The sequence below is a fragment of the Leopardus geoffroyi genome, chromosome A2, assembly GCF_018350155.1.
Source record: "Leopardus geoffroyi isolate Oge1 chromosome A2, O.geoffroyi_Oge1_pat1.0, whole genome shotgun sequence".
NCBI lineage: Eukaryota > Metazoa > Chordata > Mammalia > Carnivora > Felidae > Leopardus > Leopardus geoffroyi.
This window is the reverse complement of record NC_059331.1, coordinates 16,692,741-16,716,915: the sequence shown is the minus strand read 5'-3', so window position 1 is coordinate 16,716,915 and position 24,175 is coordinate 16,692,741. Positions and strand designations below refer to the sequence as shown.

At 46.6% G+C, this 24,175-nt stretch overlaps 1 protein-coding gene and 1 long non-coding RNA gene across 17 annotated transcripts in view; one reads left to right on the top strand and one right to left on the bottom strand.

Annotated features, from left to right (window-relative positions):
• Nucleotides 1-23,880, top strand: part of KIF9 (kinesin family member 9) — a 56,731-nt gene extending 32,851 nt beyond the window's left edge. For 15 of the 16 annotated variants that reach the window (XM_045492703.1, XM_045492694.1, XM_045492696.1 and 12 more), the window contains 9 exons: nt 506-561; nt 1,567-1,657; nt 2,114-2,247; nt 3,573-3,764; nt 5,752-5,966; nt 9,802-9,978; nt 10,436-10,551; nt 10,962-11,066; nt 21,415-23,880. In XM_045492703.1, coding sequence (XP_045348659.1) covers nt 506-561; nt 1,567-1,657; nt 2,114-2,247; nt 3,573-3,764; nt 5,752-5,966; nt 9,802-9,978; nt 10,436-10,551; nt 10,962-11,066; nt 21,415-21,465 — 1,137 coding nt within the window. In that variant the 3' untranslated portion in view covers nt 21,466-23,880. Of the gene's footprint in view, nt 1-505; nt 562-1,566; nt 1,658-2,113; nt 2,248-3,572; nt 3,765-5,751; nt 5,967-6,933; nt 7,324-9,801; nt 9,979-10,435; nt 10,552-10,961; nt 11,067-21,414 lie in introns of those variants that run through there. The other variant, XM_045492708.1, reaches the window with a different exon arrangement.
• Nucleotides 212-18,874, bottom strand: LOC123605605. Its single transcript, XR_006715826.1, has 2 exons — nt 18,844-18,874; nt 212-1,079 (listed from the first exon to the last, which is right to left on the bottom strand). It is a non-coding gene; the product is annotated as an uncharacterized LOC123605605 (long non-coding RNA).
• Nucleotides 23,881-24,175: the final 295 nt, after the last annotated feature.

Below are 24,175 nucleotides of genomic sequence, written 5' to 3'. Positions count from 1 at the left end.
ACTGTGGCAGCTATAACTGGCAGGCCTCAGACGATGGAGGGGCAGGCCCTTCTGGCATTGTAACAGTGCTAGTCCTAGACTGACCCTCAGGGGTAATGCTTGTGGTCCCTAGGGCCGAGAGGGAAGCCAATAGCCTTCCCCCAGCCATAGATGTATATGTGTCTGTAACCACACAAAAGTTCATAACAGAACCTTTCAGCAACAGGAGAGAGCTGAGGACAATACATTTTGTTAAAATGTTTTTTCTTAGTATTTTCAAGTACTAGATACATTCTAATTTTACAGAGATCTTCCCTTAGAAAAGGTCATTTTTATAGCCTCAATAAATACTTAGCTTGAAAACTATTAACCAATTGTTTCTTTGTTCTTGAGGAGAACAGATATGCCATTCTCAAGACAGAGGATCAAAGGGTTAGTCAAGGAGTCCTGGTTTCTCTATGAACAGAGACACACCCTGTGCTGTGCTGCCAGAGGCCTAACCTCTGCCTTGCTCTCTTCCCTCCAGATAATCAACCTCAGACAGATCCAGGAGGTGTTCAACCAGTTCCGGGTGGTTCTGAGGTAAGGGACCCTCCCCACCCGCTGGATTCCTACATCAGGCTGCCATTTTCATTTCCCGTGGTCAGGGCATGGCCTCTAAGTGCACTGCCTTGTCTCTCGTGGGTGAAGAGCCAGATCAGAGTTCTTGGGGTGTGCCCAGGCCCCTGAGCTCTCAAATCCTCCAGCCCTTCCCTTCCCCTGGGGGAAGCGGGGAGGACAGACATCCATTTAAGGACAACACAGAGAGGAGTCCCTGGTAGTCCCTGGTAGATGTTTCCTGAGTTCATTAACTCAACAGGAGGTCCTTATGGAGTGCCGGCCCTGAGTGCCCTGAGCATGGCCAGAGCAGGGCATCGTGAATGCTCCCTGCTCCCCACCCCCACCTCAAGAGGCATTTGTGGTTTATATGGGTGCAGGCATACCTGTAAACTGAGTGGCTTATGCTGGGTGGATCACAGAAGTGGGTCACGTGATTCCAAAGGGCCCTTTTTAAATAATTTTTAAATGTTTATTTATTTTTGAGAGAGAGAGAGAGGGAGCTTGAGTGGTGGAGGGGCAGTAAGAGACAGAGACACAGAATCCGAAACAGGCTCCAGGCTCTGAGCTGTCACACAGAGCTCAATGTGAGGCTTGAACTCACGGACCGTGAGATCATGACCTGAGCTGAAGTCGGACACTTAACCAAGTGAGCCACCCAGGCACCCCCCAAAGGGCCTTTAAAGATAGCACCTAGGAAAGCATGGTCCTGAGGCAGGCTTACAGTCCTTGTTAAAGTTATCTTGGAGCAGAAGTGCCTGGCAAGCAAGGGTGGCCATTACAAATTTGGGAGGCTGGACAATAGATGTGTGCACTGAGAAATCGGGATGTGGCATGAACTTGTTTTGTCTGGTCTGGTTCATGAGGAGGGTGTGGTTCCATCAGAGGGGGGCCACACCCACATGAGTTCTACCTCCAGTACTTGGTTCTTGCTCCAGAGGGTTCAGCATGGCCCCAGGTGTCAGGTGTTCTCTCATTCTCTCTCTCAAGCCAACAGGAACAGGAAGTGGAATCTGCTTTGCGCAGGAAGTATACCCTCATAGATAAGAATGACTTTGCAGCCATTTCTGCGGTCCAGAAGGTATGCATGGTTGCTTCTTGTTGACAGCATTCATGTCAGATGTTTCCATCCCCAGACCTTTTCAGAAGCAGCAAGTGTTCCACATTAAAGCAGATCTAGGGTTGCAACAGGTAAAGGTAACACCAAGATGAGTGTGACCCTTGCAAGAGTGTGCCATATAGGAATTCAAAATGGTCTCCAAAATTAGAGACATGACCACAGACAAGACCAGTTCCTGGAGTCACGTTGGCAACAAGACTCGAGATTCTCGGTATGGTGTGGTGTTGATGTGGAAAGTGGACATTTGGTAGAATGGCCAGAGATAGTGCTGTTGGGGGCAGCCTGAAGTCAGCAGCACTGGCGACAGCTATCTTGGTGTGTGGGGTCAACGTGCCCACCAGAGCACGTATGCACTTGGGTCCCCCACAGGCCAGAACCCTTCAACTAACTCCTTGCCCTGTGGCTGGCCTCTTCCAGGCAGGGCTTGTGGACGTTGATGGCCACCTAGTAGGTGAGCCTGATGGACAAGGCTTCGGACTCGGGGTCACCCCTTTCTCTGCCAAACCTGGGAAGAAATCCAAGTCCAAGAAGACATTCAAAGAGCAGCTCAGGTGAGTAACCTTCTTGCTGCTCTACCTGCTCCACACCTGGCCCTCCTTGGCTGGTGAAAGAAGAGAGTAGCTAAGCTAGTGTCTTAGCTACTGGCTGGTCACAGTTGCTCCCATTACTGCCAGTACTAGCAGTATCCGCGGGACTCAGGTTGGGCTGGTTACCTCTTGTCCACACAGCGACCCCATGAGGTGGGCATTAATGTCTCCATTTTACTGATGTGGAAGCCAAGGCCCAGGGGTGTGGTCCAAGGCCACACCACTGATGAGTGGTAGAGTAGAAGAGAGAGGCCAGGCTAGCACTCCCCACTTTAGTACTGCACGCGGAAACCAGCTGTGACCCAGCTGCCTGGTGCTCATGTCACCTAAAAACCACAGTTCACCTTTCAGGCAAGGATCATTTGTGTATGCAAGGCTCACTTAATGAGGCACTCTCCCTGGGAGATGCTGGTAGCAGTGGACAAAGAGCATAGGCTCTAGGAAGCGCCTTTCACCCTTGTGTGAGGCATGACAGCCTCTCTGTGCTTCCATTTTCTGGTCCCTAAGTTGGGACTCATAATAGTAGCATCAAAATCACGGGGGTTGTGAAGATGTGGGTGAATGCAGTCCCCGTACCTAGAAAGTACACAGTGGGAATGTGTTGTTGTTGTTACTATCACTTGGTAAAGGACACAGTCCAAAGCTGATTGTGCAAAACCATCACATGCAGGACAGGAGTCAGGTAGCGGGGGTTGCCGAGGCCCCTCGCATCCTCCTGATGATTCAGGCCTGCTCAGACATGCCTCTCTGAGAAGGAGGACCCTGGGCATCGTCACTTGGAGGGGAAGGGCAGCTACCTTCCTGGGAGCTGGTGTGGGCACCCATGTAGGTGGGAGAATGCAGAACTCATGGGCTGGTCAAGGCATCAGGGCAGACATGTCTTGCTTTACCTTTGGTCCCCAGACCTAACCTGGATGGGGGCTCTGCCACTCCTTTCCAGGGGTGCCTGTGTGATAAGTGCCTCAATGGCCAGGATATTCCCGGGAGCCTGTGGCCCACCCCACAGGTGCACCTGCTTCCAGACCTGGAGACTGCCATTTTCCCAGGTGTCTCCTGCTGAGGCTGCTGAAGGGAGGGCTACTTATTCTGATGAGGAGGAGAAGAATGCTCTCCTCTTCCTATCCATAGAGTCTTACTCTTTGCGTTTGGGCCCACATGTATGATCTAAATAAGACTGAGTGGGATGGGGCTTCTGATATAAGAGGGTTTGGAAAGGTCACTCTCCTCAGCACCAGAGACACCTTACTGCCCATGACTAAGCCTGGGGTCTCCCTGCCTTCTCCTCCTAGCTCCTCAGCAAGAAAGGAAGGTGCCAGCAGCCCTGTGAGTGGCAAGGAGTTGGATGTCTCTATGTCCAAGACCCAGCTGACCCCATCCTCCAAGGAGGGGGATGTCAAAGACATGACTATACGGGAACCGGAGACCTCCAGCATTGAACCCCTTCCTTCGGACTCCCCAAAGGAGGAATTACGCCCACCCAGGTGACCCTCTAATGGTAGTTCCTGCTCCAGATCTTTCAAAACCAGAATGTGATCCTCAACATGTGAATAGTGCCTGTAGATACATGAGATAAAACAGGGGATAACAGGCAAAGACTAGGAGTACAATCCAAAAAGAAGTAACAAAAAAAAAAAAAAAAAAAAAGTAACATGATGGCTTATACACATGCAAAATGGTCCCGCCTCAGGACTCCTCCAAGATATGCAGTTACACATGGAATCATTTTAGACCCTTCAAATAGCCATTATTTAAATAAAAATTTTTAGGGGCGCCTGGGTGGCTCAGTCAGTTGAGCATCCGACTTCAGCTCAAGTCATGATTTCATGGTTCGTGAGTTTGAGCCCCACATCAGGCTCTCTGCTATCACTGCAGAGCCCGCTTGGTTGCTCTGTCCCTCTTGCTCTCTACCACTCCCCTGCTCGTGCTCTGTCTCTCTAGAAAATAAATAAGCATTAAAAAAAAATTTTTTTTAAATAACTAATGCATTTAAAAGGCCCCTCAGGGTGCTTGGGTGGCTCAGTCAGTGTCTGACTCATGATCTCAGCTCAGGTCTTGATCTCAGGGTCATGAGTTCAAGCCCCATGTTGGGCTCCATGCAGGGTTTGAAGCCCACTTAAAGACAAAGAAAAAAAAAGGCACCAAATTCTCAAGGTATGAGACCCCTTCCTCTGGCTACCTAGTTTCTCTCCCTGGTGAGCCAGTCATTGAGTGTTCAGTAATCCGTCCTGAGGAAATACTTAGAGATGTGCACAAAGATTTGTGCAAACAGATGTTCATTGCATCATCAATTTAAAAAGGTGACAACAGTTTTTTGTGAAATACCTTCAGGAGCTAATGTGATGGCAAAGGCACTAAATGAGTTATTATCTCTGCCCTTGGGATGTACAAGGATGTGCATGAAGAATTTTTTTCCCCAGCAGGTGAACAGTTCTAAGCACTCAGAGAAGTTGGAAGTACTGGACAGTGAATACTGTCTTGAGTCTACATTTAACATATTACTATACCTATTTCATCACACATCCATCTTTCTCTCCATCCCTCTTATTTAAAAAAAATTTTTTTTAACATTTATGCATTTTTGAGAGTGAGAGAGACAGAGCATGAGCAGGGGAGGGGCAGAGAGAGAGGGAGACACAGAATCCGAAGCGGGCTCCTGTCTCTGAGCTGTCAGCACAGAGCCTGACGTAGGGCTCAAACTCATGGACCACGAGATCATGACCTGAGCTGAAGTCGGACGCCTAACTCACTGAGCCACCCAGTCACCCCAATCCCTCTTATTTTTTTGATGCATTTCATAGGAAGTTGCAGACGATCTGCTTCTCCCTGCCCCAGCACTTCAAATTATATCTTGTTAACCAGAGTTCTCGGGGCTCCTTATAACACAAAAGAATGGTTCTGTGAATGACGTAAGATGTAAAATTACATCTACTGTGTGACCTCAAACATTAAAAAAACTTTAATTATTTATTTATTTTTATTTTAGAGAGAGAGGGAGAGAACATGTGTGAGCGGGGGAGAGGAGCAGAGGGTGAGAGAGAATCCCAAGAGAGATGGGGCTTGATCCCACGAGCCTGGGATCATGACCTGAGCCGAAATCAAGAGTCAGATGCTCAACCGACTGAGCCACCCAAGTGCTCCTCAAACATTAAAAAAATTATCGAAGAGATCCCTGAAGTAGAGACACCAAAGTGTAATTGCTAATAGGCAGTGAGTGGTTTTTTGCTTTGTTTTCTGTTTTTTACACTTTTCCTTGCTGTCCTCACTTTCTGCAATGGTCATGTGTCCTTGCTTGCTGAGTGAGACAGACACAGGTGAGCGGTTCCCACACAGGGTAGCTCCAGTGCAGGATAGGTGGTGCCTGGGAGTTTCGGCCTTCTGCCCACAGAAGCCCCGGCGAAGAGAGGCCAAGTGCCTCTAGGCTCTAAGACCCTGTCCCACTTTCTCCTTCCCCTCCCCCTCTGTCTTCAGGCCCAGTACCCCACCCCCCAAACCTATGGCCTTCGAGGACTTTAAGAACGAGCGAGGCAGTGAGATCAACCGCATCTTCAAAGAGAACAAATCCATCTTGAACGAGCGGAGGAAAAGGGCCAGCGAGACCACACAGCGCATCAATGCCATCAAACGGGAGATGGACGTGACCAAGGAGGCACTAAATTTCCAGAAGTCACTCCGGGAGAAACAAGGTAAATATGATGGGAAGATACTGGGGTGGGGGGGCGGCTGTGGGATCTGAATATCCTGCGCTAAATGGGGCAGCCCTGGGTACTGGAGGACTCAGATGGGAGGGGGCCGCAGGGCATGTTGGGGTGCAGTCTTCACCCCTGGGTCATCACGTGGCTCTAGTCAGCCCTGGGAATCACAGGGTCCTTCCCTGTCAGTCAGCTTCTGCCTGTGGGCCCCGCATTATTTTGTTATCTCAGACCTAGGTGCTTCTCCCAGTGGAGAAGCAGGCCTTGGGCTTATAGAGGCTTCCCCAGGAAGATGGGCAGCTGGCGTCCCCCACAAGGCCCTGAGATCCTGGTGTGGTCTCCTTACTACCCAGGGTAGTCTGACTGACATGAGGGTGCTGGTCAAGACACAGGAAACTGAGGAAGGAAAGAGAATATGGATACCAGAGAACCTGGGGATTCATTGTCACTAGGACCATTCCTTACGCCAAACCCTCAACACCCAATGCTGGCCTGGCAAAATCTCATCCCCTAAGCCAGGTGGTATGGGGGGCCCTCAGGCTCAGAAAGCAGGGACCTTACTGTGAGGAGGGTGCTCACCTGGTTACCCTGACCTGGTGCCCTTGTCACAGTGGCAGACACTGCCCACACCTGCACTGTGGGCCAGGGACCCTCAAGCTTGAGTATTCAGAGAACTCCTCTGGGAGGGCTAGTCAAACACAGGTTCCCAGGCCCGGACTGCTGGTTCTAACTCAGGAGATCCGGAGCAAGGCTCAGAACCTGCATTTTAATGAGTAACCATCCTGACTCTGAGGCCAGAGGTTCAGAAACCACATCTTTGTTCACATCCCTGGCTTGGTCCCATTGTCCTTTCAGCAGCGCACACCACAGGTTACTGGGCTATATCTTGCTAAATCACAACCTTTTTCCAGGTGGTTATCAGTGGGGACATCTCTAGATGTCATCTGTTTTATTTCTGCAGGCCAGGTGGATCATGTCACAGCGAGACACGTACCTTGCTCATTTACTTCTCAGAGGGCACCTCCAAATTCTTGAGGCCACTCTGCTCACACCCTACAGAGCAACTGTCACACACTATTCCAGAGGGCAAAGCCTCCAAGGATCTGGGGACAGGGAAAGGCTGGTGACGGTGGCTCTCATGCCCCCACCCAGAAGCTCCAGGCGCCCCCAGAGCCAAGTACTTCTTTGTCTCTTCTGCCCACACCTTCTTTGAATATACAATTTCTTATTACATATTTACATACCTTAAATAATATATACTCATGCTGTGCTGACATATCATCTATGCCTAAATATACCTGAAAACAGATGTTTTTAAAGGATGAGATGAAGAATAAATAAACAGTATTTTTAAATATTTTAGGGGCACCTGGGTGGCTCAGTCAGTTGGGCATCCAACTTTGGCTCAGGTCATGATCTCATGGCTCGTGAGTTCAAGTCCCGTGTCGTGCTCTGTGCTGACAGCTCAGAGGCTGGAGCCTGCTTCATGTTCTATGTCTCCCTCTCTTTCTGCCCCTCCCCTGCTCATGCTGTCTCTCTCTGTCTCTCAAAAATAAACATTATAAAAATAAAAATAAAATATTTTAAATTAGGGGCACCTGGGTGGCTCAGTCAGTTAAGCATCCAACTCTCAATTTCAGCTCAGGTCATAACCTAACAGTCGTGACATTGAGCCCTAAGTTGGGCTCTGTGCTAGGCATGGAGCCCACTTAGGATTCTCTCTCCATCTCTCTCTTTCTGTCCCTCCCCCCGCTCATGCATGCACCCTTTCTCCCAAAATCAATAAACATTAAAAAAATTACATTCAATTGATTAAAAAAATAGTAAAATAAAATACTTAAAATTTTATCTGTCAGGGGCACCTGGGTGGCTCAGTTGGTTTAAGCATCCAACTGTTGATTTTGGCTCCGGTCATGATCTCATGGTTCATGGGTTTGAGCCCTGCATCCGGCTCTGCACTGATGGCACAGAGTCTGTTTAGAATTCTCTCTCTCTCACTCTTTCTCTGCTCCCCTTCATGGTCCTGAACTCTCTCTCAAAATAAATAAACTTATAAATAAATAAATAAATAAATAAATAAATAAATTTTATCTATCAGTACCAAAGAAAACATTTTTGCTCTTACCCCCAACATCACTTGTTTTCCCATTGGTTGTTAAAGTACCAAATAAAATACTTTTATCCTGAGGAAATAGATCAACTGAATTCATTTTTTGATTCATTTTGATTGATAGCCACTTATTGGCCCAGAAGGTCAGCAAATTTGGCATGTTGATTAGTGTTTTGTGAAAGAAAAATGAAAAATCATTTTAATTAAAAAAAATGTTTATTTTGAGAGACAGAGAATGTGCAAGCAAGGTAGGGGCAGAGGGAGAGGGAGAGAGAGAGAATCCCAAGCAGGCTCCATGCTGTCAGCGCAGACCCTGACACGGGGCTCTATCCCATGAACTGTGAGATCATGACCTGAGCCATAACCAAGAGTGGGATGCTTAACTGACTGAGCCACCCAGGTGCCCCTGAGAAATCATTTTAGGTTGAAGTGTTTTCCTTGCAGATAATCAGAGAACCCCCCTCCCCCGCAGTGGGACACAGGGTGCTCACAGTCCCTCCCCATGTCAACAGAATACCATAAAGACTCTGTGAAATAGAATACTGTAAAGACTTTATAAAGGATTTGTGTCTGTCACAGTGACCACACTGGGAACTGCCCACAGTACATGGACCAGGTCACTCCACACTCTACCCCCCAACTCAGACTCTTTGAATTGGGACCAATTCAAGGTCCCAGTTGCCTTTCCATATGTGGTGTCTGTGACAGAGTCTTAACTTTTCTGCAGTAAACTTCAGCGGAAGGGCACCTGGAGACTGCCTCGCACACCCCCGCCACACACCTCAGTCGCACGCAGGACTCACTCTCCAGGGGTCCTGGGGTGGAAGCCCCACACTCCCTGGTGGGGTTGACATGATGCCTGTGTTGAGCTTTCAAGGTGCTGTGGGCAGTGGCAGTGGCTGAGGTGCGTGACTCCACAGACCATGTTATGTTGTCTTAACTCAGCAACGCTCATCAACTGACAGACCTTCGAAGGTCATGCAGAGACCATGAGTAGAGCTGACGAACAGCGTAACTGACCCCTCTCCTCCTGGAGCTTCTGACAGCCACTCAACGTGATACAGATTTACAGCCACTGTTATTATAGGGAACCTTGCCCAAGTGCTGGCAGTTCATGTATATAGCTTACAAAAAAGGAAAACATCCATTTAATCCAGGTGCTTACTAAATTATCTTTGGCCACTGAGGTTTAAGATCAACGTAAGTGTGAAACATGGGCCATCTCTACCCTCTCCTCTGCCACCCCTCTTGTTCTTTTTTTTTTTTTTTTTTTTTTTTAATGTTTATTTTTTGAGAGAGAGAGAGAGAGACAGGGCATGAGCTGGGGAGGGGCAGAGAGGGAGAGAGGGAGACACAGAATCTGAAGCAGGCTCCAGGCTCCGAGCTGTCAGCACAGAGCCCAAGGCGGGGCTTGAACCCAGGGACTGTGAGACCATGACCTGAGCCGAAGTCAGATGCATAACCGACTGAGGCACCCAGGCACCCCCACCTGTTCTTAAAGGTGCCAGTGTGGCCCCTCCGGCCTGAGTTCCCTCTTCCACATATGTCCTGGTCGCCTGGCAAGTCCAGGTGTTTTGTCCACCCGCACACCACACCCCAGCCTTTCCTCTGGTGTCTGGTCTTCATGCTTTGCCAGCACTTTGTTCTGTCCTTTCAGAATACCTTCCTCCCCACACCCCAAGTGAGCACCTCATTCTCTGACCTCCTGTGTCCCTGCAGGTGAGTATGAGAACAAGGGGCTGATGATCATCGATGAGGAGGAATTCCTGCTGATCCTGAAGCTCAAAGACCTCAAGAAGCAGTACCGTACTGAGTATCAGGACTTGCGAGACCTCAGGGCAGAGATCCAGTACTGCCAGCACTTGGTGGATCAGTGTCGTCACCGCCTGCTCACAGGTGTGCCATTTGGGAAGGTCGGCTGGCCACCTGAGGTCCTGGGAGACAGAGGGCAAGACCACCACCTGGGTTCTAGAAGTGGCTTCAGAGCGTCTCCCTGACAGAGGCTGGGGCTGGACAGGGGCTTCAGAAGTGTTTCCAAGAGGGGCGCCTGGGTGGCTCTGTCAGTTTTTGGCTCAGGTCATGATCTCGCAATTCATGAATTTGAGCCTCTCATCAGTGGGGAGCCTGTTTGGGATTCTCTCTCTCCCTCTTCTAAACAAACAAACAAACAAACAAACTTAAAAAAAAAAAACAAAAAAAACACTCCGAGGGCAGGGGAGGGAGATAGGAAAGGGTGAGACCCTGGGACAGGAAGTGAACAGAGGGCGAGCCTGTGACCTGCACACATAGGCTGTACGTGCTCCCTCAGAGACGCCCCCACAGCTCACAGTGCCGTCTGCCTGCCTGCTTGCAGAATTTGATATCTGGTACAACGAGTCCTTCTTCATCCCCGAGGACCTACAAGTGGCACTGAAGCCAGGCGGCAGCATCCGGCCAGGCATGGTGCCCGTCAGCAGGATCATGTCCCTGGTGAGTGGCACAAGGGCAGGAGTGGGGCTAATGGACGAGCACGGGGTAGTGAGTGGGCAGCGCCCTTCATCCTCTCTTTTCTCCATGAACATGGCAGTGTACAGGCTGCTCCTGGCCTCGCCCATGGCGGACCCAGGCAAACAGACAGGTATAGGTCTCTCCCCAGGTATCGAGAAGATGGGGACCCAGGAAACATCACTTGCTGCCGTCACCTCTCTGGGGCGGCTCATCCCGCCCCGAAGGCAGTTGCAGAGTGTCTGGCAAACTTGGGGCTGGGGGATCGTGAGCTACCCTGTGCAGGGGTTTGCCAACCCTGCGAGGGGCTGCCCTGATGCCCCCCACAGGCCATGTCAGGGTCGATCTTGACAGTGCCAGGCTGAAGGGACTGTACTGAGTTGAGCCTCTTCTAGGGAGAAGATGCCCAGGACAAGTTCAGCCAGCTGCAGCAGGTACTGCTGCCCGAGGGCCCTGATTCCGTCGCCTTCTACAACGCCAAAGTCAAGACAGAACAGAAGGTAACTTGGGGGTTCATGTCTCCAGGAAGGTGAGGCCTCGGGGGCCACATTACTGGGACACCCAAGATCACACTTCCTACTTTGAAAAGACAAAGAAGGAATATGGCAGCCGCAGGAAATACAGAGTCACCTGGAGTCACTGGGATCTCCTGCTGACACCAGAGTCCTGGGAACCAATAGGAGCCCCGCAGACTATGGCCAGGCCTGGACATGGCTATTGGGAGCTAAGCTGGTCCACGTGTGGTTCATAGCCCAGGACAGGGTCTGCCTGCTGGGGACAATGTCTCCATGGGGACCATGAAGAGGAGGCAGGGGACAGAGGACCACATGCAGCTGAGGCAAAGCTAGACCAGGTGTTGGCCATGGGGTGGGCCTGCACTCTCCTCCCTGAGCAGCTTGGGCTGGAGCAGAAGGGTTCGGTCTACTGAGGCTCAGTCTGGAGCCAGAACACAGAGGGCCTGTGTGCTGTGTACTTCTCTGTGCGTATAGAGGCTCCTATACGCAAGTGGCAGGTGCACATGGGGGACTGCTTAAGAGAGCTCATCATGTGAGATACATAAATACAGGGCACCTGGGTGGCTCAGCTGGTTAAGTGTCTGACTAGATTTCAGCTCAGGTCAAGATCCCAGGGTTGAGGGATCGAGCCCTGTGTTGGGCTCCACGTCCAGTGTGGAACCTGCTTAAGATTCTCTCTCTCTCTCTCTCTCTCTCTCTCTCTCTCTCTCTCTCTCTCTCTCTCTCGTTGTCTTCTCTCTCTCTCTCTCTTTCACCACCCCCAGTGCCCCTCCCCTGCTCACACTCTTTCTCTCTCTTTGTCAATATATATATATATAGTGTGTATATATATATATATATATACACACACACACAAAATATAAATGTAAATACAAATACCCAGTCCCTGTCCATCCAATTCCCACCAACCCGCTCTGACAGGGAAACCCTGTCACTTGTTTCTACTGTTCCCCTTGCACATTGTGCTATATCTTCACTTTTTGCACTTAACAGTATATCCTGAAGATCATTCTATGTCAACTCATAGCTGCTTGTTTTCTTCTTTCTTTTTTTTTTTTTTATAGCTGTATAGTGGTACTCCATTGTGAGGATGTATCAAAATTTATTTAACCCATCTCATATTGAGGAACATTTAGGTGATTCCATTTCTTTACAATACAAATATTGTTGTGATGATTAACCTTGTAGAAAGGTGAATTCACATATGAGTGAATATATGTGAGAGAGAAGTTTGTAGAAGTGAATTTCTTGGTCACAAAGATGTATACTTTTTTTTTTTTTTTTTTTTTTTTTGAGAGAGTGCCTGTGCAAGCTAGGGAGGGGCAGAGGGAGAGGAAGAGAGAGAATTTTAAGCAGGTTCCACACTCAGTGCAGAGCCCAACACAGTCCTCGATCTCATGATCTGAGCTGAAATCAAGTCAGGTGCTCAACTGACTGAGCCATCCAGGCACCCCAAGGACATGTGTACTTTTTTCAAACTTTTTTCAAACTTTTTTTTTTTTTTTTTTTTTTACATTTATTTATTTTGGAGAGACAGAGAGAGACAGAGCCCAAGTGGGGGAGGGGCAGAGAGAGAGGGAGACACAGAATCTGAAGCAGGCTCCAGGCTCTGAGCCTTCAGCACAGAGCCCAACGCGGGGCTTGAACCAACAAATCATGAGATCATGACCTGAGCAGAAGTCAGACGCTTAACCGACTAAGCCACCCAGGCACCCCAGGACATGTGTACTTTTAATGGATGGTGCCAAATCGCCTGTCTAGAGCTGGACCCATCTGTACCCCCACAGCCTCACTACAAGATGTATTATCCTGCTTTTTGTTTTTTTTTCCCAGTCTAAAAGGTGAAAAATGATCTCTCAGGTATTCTATTTTACATTTTTCTTATTATGAGTGAAGTTGAGCTTCTCCTCATATATTTAAGGGCCATTTTAATTTCTTTTCCTATAAATTGCCTGTTCATATTTTTGCCTATTTTTTTTTATTTTTGAGAGAGAGAGAGAGAGAGAGAGAGAGAGAGAGAGAGGTGAGGGAGGGGCAGAAAGAGAGAAGGAGACACAGAATCTGAAGTAGGCTCCAGGCTGAGAGCTGTCAGCACAGAGCCCAATGAGGGGCTCAAACTCATGAACCATGATATGACCTGAGCCAAAGTCAGATGCTTAACCGACTGAGCCACCCAGGCGCCCCTATTTTTCTATTGTATATTGGTCTTTATTCTTATTAATTTGTAGGAAGTCTTGATCTACTGGGGAGATTGGCTCTTTATGATATGAATTGCAAATATTTTTCCCTGTTTGTCATTTGTCTTTACCTATTTTTTTGTAGTTATTCTGTTGATTTTTATGAAATCAAGTGTATTAGTCTTTTCTTTCTTGGCTTCTGGATTTTGTGTCATAATTAAGTCCTCTCCTTATTGAATTCATTCTCTTTACACTTATAGTTAAGCTGACATCTGTACTGACTTGTTAGATTGCAGATTCAGACGTAGCATGTCTAGGGTGGAGCCTTAGATTCCGCATTTCTAATAAGACTCAGATGATGTGTATGCTGCTTGTCCGAGATCACACTTTGAGTAGCAGGCCACAGAGCTCATCTGCAGGAAACAGCCTCCGGCTCCTCTCCCTCCAGGCCTCTCTCTGTTCCTGAGCTTCTTCCTGAGGTCTACTCCTTCCCCTATCTGTTCTTCCCCACTCACTTCTCGATTTTAGCCCCAGTCTTTGCCCCCAGTCTGGCTATTTTCTAAGACTTCCCAGCTCCAATGTCCAGTATATCACCTGACTACTTTGTGTCTCTCCAGAGGGAAAGCCTAGGTGACTCTTCTTGGGTTAAATGTACATTCCTGGCCTAATTAGTGGTGGTTTGGAGCAGGTTCCCCTGCCCACTCCAGCTGCCTGGTCCAATTCCCTCAGCAGAAGAGAGGATGGGAGCTAAATTTAGCCATTTAGCTTTGTGCTGTGAGCATCAAGCTTTATTAACCCTGGCCCCTGGAGGGATGCCCAGATCAGTGGACAGGGCCCTGCCTCTCTGAAAAAGTTTGCTGGAACGCAACCACTTTGGCTGGGGAAGGAGACCCTGGCCAAGCTGTCCCCCTTGACCCCACTACCTGACTCCAAAGAGCTCACTCAGGGTTGTCCATGAAAATCTCTCTGTGGGGAGGCAGGGCTCTCCCAGAACATTTGGCAGAGAATGGAGTAGGGGCAAGTAGGCCTAGATAGCCCAGCCTCAAAGATCATTTGACTGTGACCACCATGTAGGAATTTCCTTCTTTGGCCATAAAGAGGCCTGCCCCTGCTGGGCTCAGTGGAGGGGGCACATGGTAAGAGGCAGGGGTCCAACTTTATTCTCTTGCAGATGGATATCCAGTTTTCCCAGTGCCAATTATTGAAAAAAAGTCATTCTTTTTTGAATTGTCTCGTTACCCTTGTTGAAATTCAATTGACCAGAAATGTGAGGTTTTAATTTTTGGACTCTCAGTTCTATCCCATTGATCTATATGTCATTATGCCAGTACTATACTGTGTTGGTTGCTGTAGATTTGTAGTTAGTTTTGAAATTACAAAGTAGAAATTCTCCATCTTTGTTCTTTTTTAAGATTGTTTTGACTATTCTGGGTTCCTTGTATTTCCAAACAAATTTTCAGACCAGCTTGTCAGTTTATGCAAAGAAGCCAGCTGGGACAGGGGTTGTGTTGAATCTATCAGTTGCTTTGGGGAATATTGACATCTTAATATTGTCTTCAAATCTATGAACATAAGCTATCTTTCTATTTATTTAGGCCTTTAATTTCTTTCAGTATAATTGTACTTTTCAGAGTATAAGTTTTGTACTTTTAAAAAAAAAGTTTATTCCTAAGTATTTTATTCTTTAAAAAAAAAATTTTTTTTTACATTTATTTTTTGAGAGACATAGAGAGACAGAGAACAAGTTGGGGAGGGGCAGAGAGAGAAGGAGACACAGAATCCGAAGCAGGCTCCAGGCTCCAAGCTGTCAGCACAGAGCCCAATGCGGGGCTTGAACTCACAAACTGTGAGATCATGACCTGAGCCGAAGTCAGATGCTTAACCGACTGAGCTACCCAGGTGCCCCTAAGTATTTTATTCTTTTTGATGCTATTATGAATGGAATTTTGTTTATTAAAATATTTATTTATTTTTGAGAGAGAGTGAGAGAGCGGGGGAGGGACAGAGAGAGGGTGACAGAGAATCCCTTGTCTGCACTATCAGTGCAGAGCCTGAATCAGGACTTGAACTCACAAACTGTGAGATCATGACCTGAGCTGAAACCAAGAGTTGGACACTTAACCAGCTGAGCCGCCAGGCACCCCTATTATGAATTGAATTGTATTTTAAGTTTCACTTTTGGATTGTTCATTGCATGTGTATAGAAATACAATTGATTTTTTTTCTAAAGTTTTTTTTTTTTTTTTAATATTTTTTTGAGAGAGAGAAAGCAAGAATGATCAGGGGAGGGGCAGAGAGAGAGGGAGACACAGAATCCGAGGCAGGCTCCAGGCTCCCATCTGTCAGCACAGATCAGCACAGAGCCCAACACAGGGCTCAAACTCACAAACCGTGAGATCATTACCTGAGCCGAAGTCAGACACTTAAGCTGAAGTTGGACACTTAACTGACTGGGCCACCCAGGTGCCCCTGATTTTTGTGTAATGATGTGGTGTTCCACCACCTTGCTAAACTAATTTATTAATTTTAATAGTTCTTTAGTGGATTCCTTAGGATTATCTCTATATAGGAGATCATGTCATATACAAATACAAATAGTTTTACTTCTTTCTTTCCAATCCAATGCCTTTTATATCTTTTTCTCACCTGCTTTGCCTGGCTGGAACCTCTAGTACGATGTTGAAATAAGAGATGAAAGTCGCCATCTTTGTCTTGTTCCTGACCTTAGGGGAAGGTGTTCATTCCTTCACCATTAAGTATAATGTTGGCTATGGGGTTTTCCTAGAAAAAAAAAGAAGAGCCTTATAGCAGAACTTCTCACTCTGCGCAGTACACATGAATCACCAGGCTGTTATAGAGTCTGATGCAGCAGCCCTGGGGTGGAGCTTGAGATTCTGCATTTCTGATAAGCTCCCAGATGATGCTGATGTGGCTGGTCCAGGGAACACACTCTGAGTAGCACACTTTGAAGTTTATTCTTAGAACCTTTCTTCTATCAGGGTGAAAAAGCTCTCTTCTGTACCTAGTTCACTGAGTACTTTTATCACGAAAGGATATTGGAGCCTTATCCTTTTTTTAAAGGGCATGAAATAAGAGTTTATTAAAAATGACCAACCAGATTTGAAGAAAAACCAAGTACAGTTTTTAGATATGGCTGATTAGACACAGCTGAAGAGGGCATTAATAAACTGAAATAGGAATGTAACAAAATTACCCAAATTACAGCATAGAGAGGTGAGAGGCTAGAAGAAATGACAGACTTTAGGAGATACAGAGGACATAATGAGAAAGTCTAACATACCTCTAATCATAATCCTAAAAGAGAGAATAAAAATAAAAAGAAACAAAGGGGGTCATCTGGGTGGCTTATTCAGTTGAGTGTCTGACTCTTGATTTTGGCTCAGGCCACAATCTTGTGGTATGTGGGGTTGAACACCACATAAGATTTTCTATTGATGGCTCAAGGCCTGCTTGAGATTCTCTCTCTCTCTCTCTCTCTCTCTCTCTCTCTGCCCCTCCCCTGCTGACACTCTCTCTCTTTCTCTCTCAAATAAATAAATAAATAAATAACCATTAAAAAAAACCTTTGAGATATAATTTAAATACCATACAATTCACCCATTTATAGTGTACAACCAGTGGTTTTTTCATATATCCACAGTTAAACGCAACCATAACCACAGTGAATTTTAGAACATGTCATTGTCTTGGTTATTTACTCCTAAATATTTCAGTGTTTACTTTTTAAGAACAAGTACCTTCTCAGGGTGCCTGGGTAGCTCAGGCAGTTAAGTGTCCGACTTCAGCTCAGGTCATGATCTCACAGCTTGTGAGTTCGAGCCCTTCGTTGGGCTCTGTGCTGACAGCTCAGAGCCTGACACCTGCTTCAGATTCTGTGTCTCCCTTGCTCTCTGCCCCTCCCCCACTCACGCTCTCTCTCTCTCTCTCTCTCTCTCTCTCTCTCTCAAAAATAAACACTAAAAAAATAAAAGAGCAAGTACATTCTCCTACATAATCATGATATAGTAATTGAAATCAGGAAAATTAACAATGATGCAACAATATTATTTAACCCAAGGTCCATATGTAACTTTCGACAGTTGACCTAATGGTGTCCTTTATAGTTGTTTTCCTCTCACACCCTGGCCAGGATCAAGTCTAGGATTACACATCACATTTAGGTGCCATGTCTCCTTTAATCTAGAACAATTCCTGGGTCTTTCCTTGTGTTTCGTGATTTTGATTTTTAAAAACATTTTTTTAAATGTTTTTATTTTATTTTTGAGAGAGAGAGACACAGTGAGAGCAGGGGAGGGGCAGAGAGAGATAGAGACAGAATCTGAAGCAGACTCCAGGCTCTGAGCTGTCAGCGCAGAGGCTGACATGGGGCTTGAACTCACAGACTGCAAGATCATGACCTGAGCCAAAGTCAGACGCCCAACCGACTGAGCCACCCAGGCACCCATGATTTTGATATTTTTGAAGAGTACAGGCCAGTTATTTGGTTGAATGTCCCTCAGTTTAGGTTTGTCTGATGTTTTCTTGTGATTTAAGTTCAAGTTCTGCATTCTGGGCAGAAATACCACAGGAATGATGTCATGTTCTTCATGTACATCATATCAGGACATGTCTTATTCAGCCTGGGATGCTATAACAAAATGCCATACACGAGTGTCTTAAACAACAGACATTTCTTTCTTATGGTTCTGGAGGCTGGGAAGACCAAGATCAAGGTGCTGGCAGATTTGCTTCTTGGTGAGGGCCTTCTTCCTGGCTTTAAGCAGCCATCTTTTTGCTGTGTGCTCACATGGCCTTTTCCTAGACATATATTTGTGTAGAGAGAGTCTTCTCACTCTTCCTCTTTTTATAAGGACACTAAACCATCATGAGAGCTCTACCCTCATGATTTCATCTAAACCTAATTACCTCCCAAAATTTCCCACCTCTAAATACCATTACAGTGGCAATAAACAAATGTGTTTTGAGGTGGTATAAACATTCAGTCTGTAACCAGAGGCACAAGATGTTGCTTTGTTCCATTATTGGTGAGGTTAATTTTTTTTTTTTCAACGTTTATTTATTTTTGGGACAGAGAGAGACAGAGCATGAACGGGGGAGGGGCAGAGAGAGAGGGAGACAAAGAATCGGAAACAGGCTCCAGGCTCTGAGCCATCAGCCCAGAGCCTGACGCGGGGCTCGAACTCACGGACCGCGAGATCGTGACCTGGCTGAAGTCAGACGCTTAACCGACTGCGCCACCCAGGCGCCCCATTGGTGAGGTTAATTTTGATCAATTGGTTAAAGTCATCATATATATTGAATAAGAGGACCAAAAGGTCTTTGGCTTTGAGGAAAGAGCTTCCAAAATTTTATTCCTTATTGTAAATTGTTGTGAACTTGTTTTGACTGGCATAAATCATTTCAAGATCACAGAAAAGATGGACCAAAGTGATTTGCATGGCTACCACCATGAATTTCTCTCTTGACATTCCAGGCAAACCTTCTTTTTTCTTTTTCTTTTTTTTTTTAATGCTTATTTATTTATTTTTGAGAGAGAGGTAAGTGCATGTGCACAGGGGAGGGACAGAGAGAGAGAGAGAGAGAGAGAGAGAGAGACTCCCAAGTAGGCTCTGTGCTGTCAATGCAGAGTTCAATGTAGGGATAGAATTCACAAACCATGAGATCATGATCTAAGCCAAAACCAAGAGTTGGAAGCATAACAGATTGAGCCACCCAGGTGCCCCGTAACCTTGTGTTGTCTTTACTTCCAAAGTCTCAGATAAACATTTAAATTCTAAATCATTCAACAGGGGAATCCTGCATTTCTATAGGTCAGTATTATATTCTCCCACCATCCCTCAATCTCTAGGAGAACTCTGCATTGGACAATTTTTATGTTTAAGATGTGCCCACACGGGGCGCCTGGATGACTCAGTCAGTTAAACACCTGACTCTTGATCTCAGCTCAGGTCTTTATCTCAGGGTCATGAGTTTAAGCCCAGTGTGGAACCTATGAGAGGAGAGGAGGCAAGGGGAGGGGAGGGGAGGGGGAAGGGAGGGGGGAGGGGGGGAAGAGAAGAGAGAAAGGAAAGAAGGAAGGAAAGAAAGGAAAGAAGGAAGGAAAGAAAGAAGAAAGGAAGGAAGGAAAGAAAAAGACATGCCAACACAGAAACTTGATATGTAAATGTTATACTTGAGCCATTCCATCTTAATATTTATTTAAACTTTTCATATATATTTTTATACATAAAGTACACAGGATCAGATTTTTCAAGGTCAAAATGTTTTCCATTTTGCTAAATTTCTCTTATGGTGGCTTTTATCTGTGTGTGTGTGTGTGTGTGTGTGTGTGTGTGTGTGATAAGTTCATGTTTGATTGAACTGAAGGTGTAGGAGTCATGAGTGCATAAGTGCATTCTTTCCCCCTGATGGCATTTGCACTTGATTTTGCAGTTAGCCACAGGGCATTGCCAACCCAGGACCGTTTTAACTTCCCTTCAAAAATTCCAACTTGATAAGGGATTAATATCCTGAATATATAGAGAACTTTTTTTTAAAATATTTTAATGTTTATTTTTGAAAGACAGAGATAGAGTGCAAATGGGAGAGGAGCAGAGAGAGAGGGAGACAGAATCTGAAGCAGGCTCCGGGCTCTATGCTGACACAGGCTCAAACCCATAAACTCTGAGATCCAACCCGAGCCGAAGTTGGATGCTTAGCCAGCTGAGCCACCCAGGCCCCCCTCTAGAGAACTTTAAAACTAAAAATGGACAAAGAGTAGACATTTCTCAAAAGACAATATACAGATGGACAGTAAGCGTATGAAAAGATGCTCAACGTCACAAATCATCAGGAAAAGGCAAATTAAAACTACAAGATACCTCCTTATACCCATTAGGATGGCAATGATCCAGAAAAAAACAAAACAAACAAAACAAAACAAAACAACAACAAAAACAACAACAACAAAATAACAAGTATTGGTGAGGAGGTGGAATAATTGGAACCGTTGTGTGTGTGCTATTGGCGGGAATATAAAATAGTCCAGCCACTAAGTGAAATAAGCCAGTCACAAAAAGGCGAATTAGCTATATGATTCCATTCACATGAGGTGCTTGGAGTAGCCAGAATCATAGAGACAGTAAATAGAATGGTGGTTGGTAGGGTCTCGGGGGTAGGGGGATGAGGAGTGAGTGTTTAATTGGTATGGAATTTCAGTTTTGCCAGATGAAAAGACATACAGAGATGGGTGATAGTGGTGGTTGCACATTATCAGTACATCACCAAACTGTACACTTAAAAATGGCTAAGATGGGGGGGCACCTGGGGGGGCCCAGTTCGTTGGGCGTCTGACTCTTGATTCTGGCTCAGGTCATGATCCCAGGTCAGGGGATCGAGCCCCACATCAGGCTCCACACTGAGCATGGAGCCTACCTAAGATTCTCTCTCCTTCTCCCTCTCCCCCTCTCCCACTTGTGCACGCACCCTCTCTCTAAAATAATAATTTAAAAAATTTAATGGTTAAAATGGGAAATTTTTATGTAAGGTAGGTATTTTGCCACAATAAAAACATTGGGGGTAGAAAAGAATTCTGGCTGAATATGGGAGCTTCAGTTTCCGTTCCCACATTGTAGAGGATTGAGGATTCATACCTACATTTCAAGTTGGTTTTAGGACTTGATTGCTTACTGCCCACTGTTTCTGTTTCAGCACACCTTTCCCACCTGCTTTCTGAGGGCCTAGAACTGCATTAAAAGGGAAGAATTTGTGAACATCAATCTGGTTTGCAGAGGGAGGGCCCTTCGGAATACATGTGTGCCCACCCCTGTGGAGACAGAACCCTCTTCTTTTCTTTTTGAACCTAATTCTTGCCAGAAACTTTCAAGTGGGCCTTTGAAGCATACACATCTCCTTTTAAACATGCCTGCCACACCATTTTAAAACAGTTTTACACACTTTATTTAGGATGAAAATATGAAAGGGGATGGATGGAACATTATTTCTCAACAGAATTGGGGCTGGTCAGTGGGCATCCTCGTCCCCAGAATGTGATGTTTGCAGGATGAATGGTGGGGTGGGTGTAAGTGGCATGGCTTCTGGTTCTTAATTCCATACCTGCTAATCAATTCCTGTTTTCTCCCCCTTTCTGCATCCAGCACAATTACTTGAAAACCATGATGGGCCTCCAGCAGGCACACAGAAAATAGGGATTCATCGCCAGTGCCTAAAGGACAAGACCCCCAGTAACTCCTGCTGCTCTGGAGTGGGGCTGCCAAACCCCTTGCCCAGAGTTCCAGACAGCCTGCTCCAATGCTGGAGCCCAGCCCAGAGGACTCACAATGGCCTGCCTCCCAACAGGAACATCCTTCACAGGACACTCATCTTCACAGACCACTTTTGGTTTCAACTCACTGTTTTATATGCAGGGACAGGATAAAATAATTTTCTAGCTTGGATGTTCAGTGCTCACTCAAGAGCCTGATTTTATTTCCCGTCCAGGAGGATGCTTCCCTATGCACAGGTGGGGTCAGAACCGAGTCTCCAGTAAGAAAGGGAAAAAGTAGCTCAGCCACCTTCCTCTGGCATGCCTTTGTCCCACTGGTCACCCTCTTTCCTTCCTTGGATGGGCATTCTTGGGGGGAGCTAGTTCTGAGGAGCCCTGGTTCTCTTAGTCCCTGTCAGACTGTAGGTTCTCTTGGGACATCCTCTCTGTGTTCCTGAGCCAGTGAAAGCGGGAGGCCCTCCTTCCTCAGCAACCAGCAGAGGAATGGGTCTAGTGGAAATGGCTGAAAGACAGATTTTTATCTCAGAATAAGAAGAGGCTTAAAATGAGCACAGCCCTACCTGAAGTTAGCAGCAAGAGCCCCACAGTGGGAGGCTGTCTGGCAAGGAGGTTGCAGAACCTGTACCAGATAGAAGGTTGAACTGGATGGCATTAGTCCATTCAAACACTCGGTGACCCTGTCCTTCAGCCCAGCAGTGAGCAGATGGATGGGGGTTTGTGGAACAGAGAAAGTAGAAAGGCATCCGTGAGGTCTCTGCCCTCTTCCTCTTCAGCCCCTTTCACTTTCACTGACTGATACATAATGGTCCTAAAACAGCTTTCAGAGGCTCCTACTACACCGAGGCTTCGCAGAGCGGCTTTGAAGTGCTCCCGCTCCCTCACCCTGGATGACACACATGGGGACTGTCACTGATCGGCACTAATGGTGTGCACACAGCCCTACTGGTCAGTCCTCATGTCTCCTTTGATTGTGGCCAAATAGACGAGTCTGCCCAGGCTCTGCCTGCCCTCCCAGCTAGTGCAGGCCTCCGGCTGCACCTGATTCTTTCCTTTCTCGGCTTCCCCTGCTCTTACCGGGACTTGTTTGGGGTTCCCAGGTCTTTAGGGCATCTCAGGAAATAGGCCATAGCAAATGGGGTACATCATCTTTTGGGGGCCATAGGAAGCAGCTGTTTGTGGCATTACTGGTCCCCCTTCCCTTCATTCTCTGCCACTGGCTGCAATGGCATGGCCCTACTGGACGTCGCTCCATAGGATTTCTAGACAGCCAGTCCTGGGGCCTGCTGGCCAGGGCGAGCTAGGCCTCTGTCATGGCAGCTGGGCACATTGGTCTCTAGCTCAGTTCATTACGACAAAGGCCTCTGTGGCACAAAGTGAACCAAGTAATCATCAATGTGGGCAGAGCCAGAGAAATAAGCCAGGATGGTGCCTGGCAGATAACCCTCTACAAACTCCTCACGGGAGCAGATGCTTCCAACATGACAGGGAGCTAGGGGGCATCACGTCCACTCAAATGGGCCTGTTGTTCTAGAAAATAGTTTCTGCTGAGCTAATCTGACCACCAAAATCATCACTGAGGGGACTTCCAGTTCCAACATGGGACAGATAAGATAACCTGAAAATACTCCTGCTACAAACAGAAATGCTGGCTCAAGTAGAAATTCTTTTCAATGCAAAGCTAAATTTGCAGGAAGAGACAGAGAACTGCCAGGAGCTGGAAAACTGAAAACCCAAGTGGTCAGCATGGGAACTGGCTGTGGCTGCTAGGGGTAGGAAGGGGTGTGCGTGGATTGTTGCCCTTGAGTGTGAATGTCCACATAAGTGTGAGAAATAAGGCTCTGGCCATGCCCCATAGGAAGTTGGAAGTGGGACCTTGGGCATAAAGCTGGCACCTTGAAGGCTTCATCCTTCATAAAGAGGTAAGCTAGAAAAAGTTCCCCCGCTTTTGGGGGAAAAGTTTCTAGAGATGAGGGGAAACAGGTCCTGAGAGAATTTGCAACCATGCACAGGTTTGGGATTCAGATTTACACTGTGTCCAGGAACCCCCAGCCTGAGGAATTAGTGTAGAAATTAGCCCAGAGAGGGGCGCTTGCGTGGCTCAGTTGGTTCAGCGTCTGACTTTGACTCGGGTCATGATCTCACAGCTTGTGAGTTCAAGCCCCACATCGGGCTCTGTGCTGATGGCTCAGAGCCTGGAGCCTGCTTCAGATTCTGTGTCTCCCTCTCTCTCTCTGCCCCTCCCCCGATCATGTTCTGTCTGTCTCTCTCTCAAAAATAAATAAAAACATTAAAAAATTAAAAAAAAAACTTAGCCCAAGGATAAAACACCCAGCAGAGTTAAAAAAAAAAAAAAATCTGTACATGCCCTTACTGAGCCACACAACACTCCCACAAGACCCTCATAAACATGAGCTCCAAAGATTAAACACACACACATGCATGCACATGTGCGTGTGGAAACAGCCTGTCATAGTGGAGGCATAATGAGAGCATGGTCAGATTTTAAGAACTTCAGATAACAAATTATTGAATAAAGATTATACAACATATATGTTTTAAACAAAGACAAAAGTAGGAATCGATCTGATAAAGGCTATCAAAATAGAGCACAGATTTTTTTTTTTTAAAGTGAA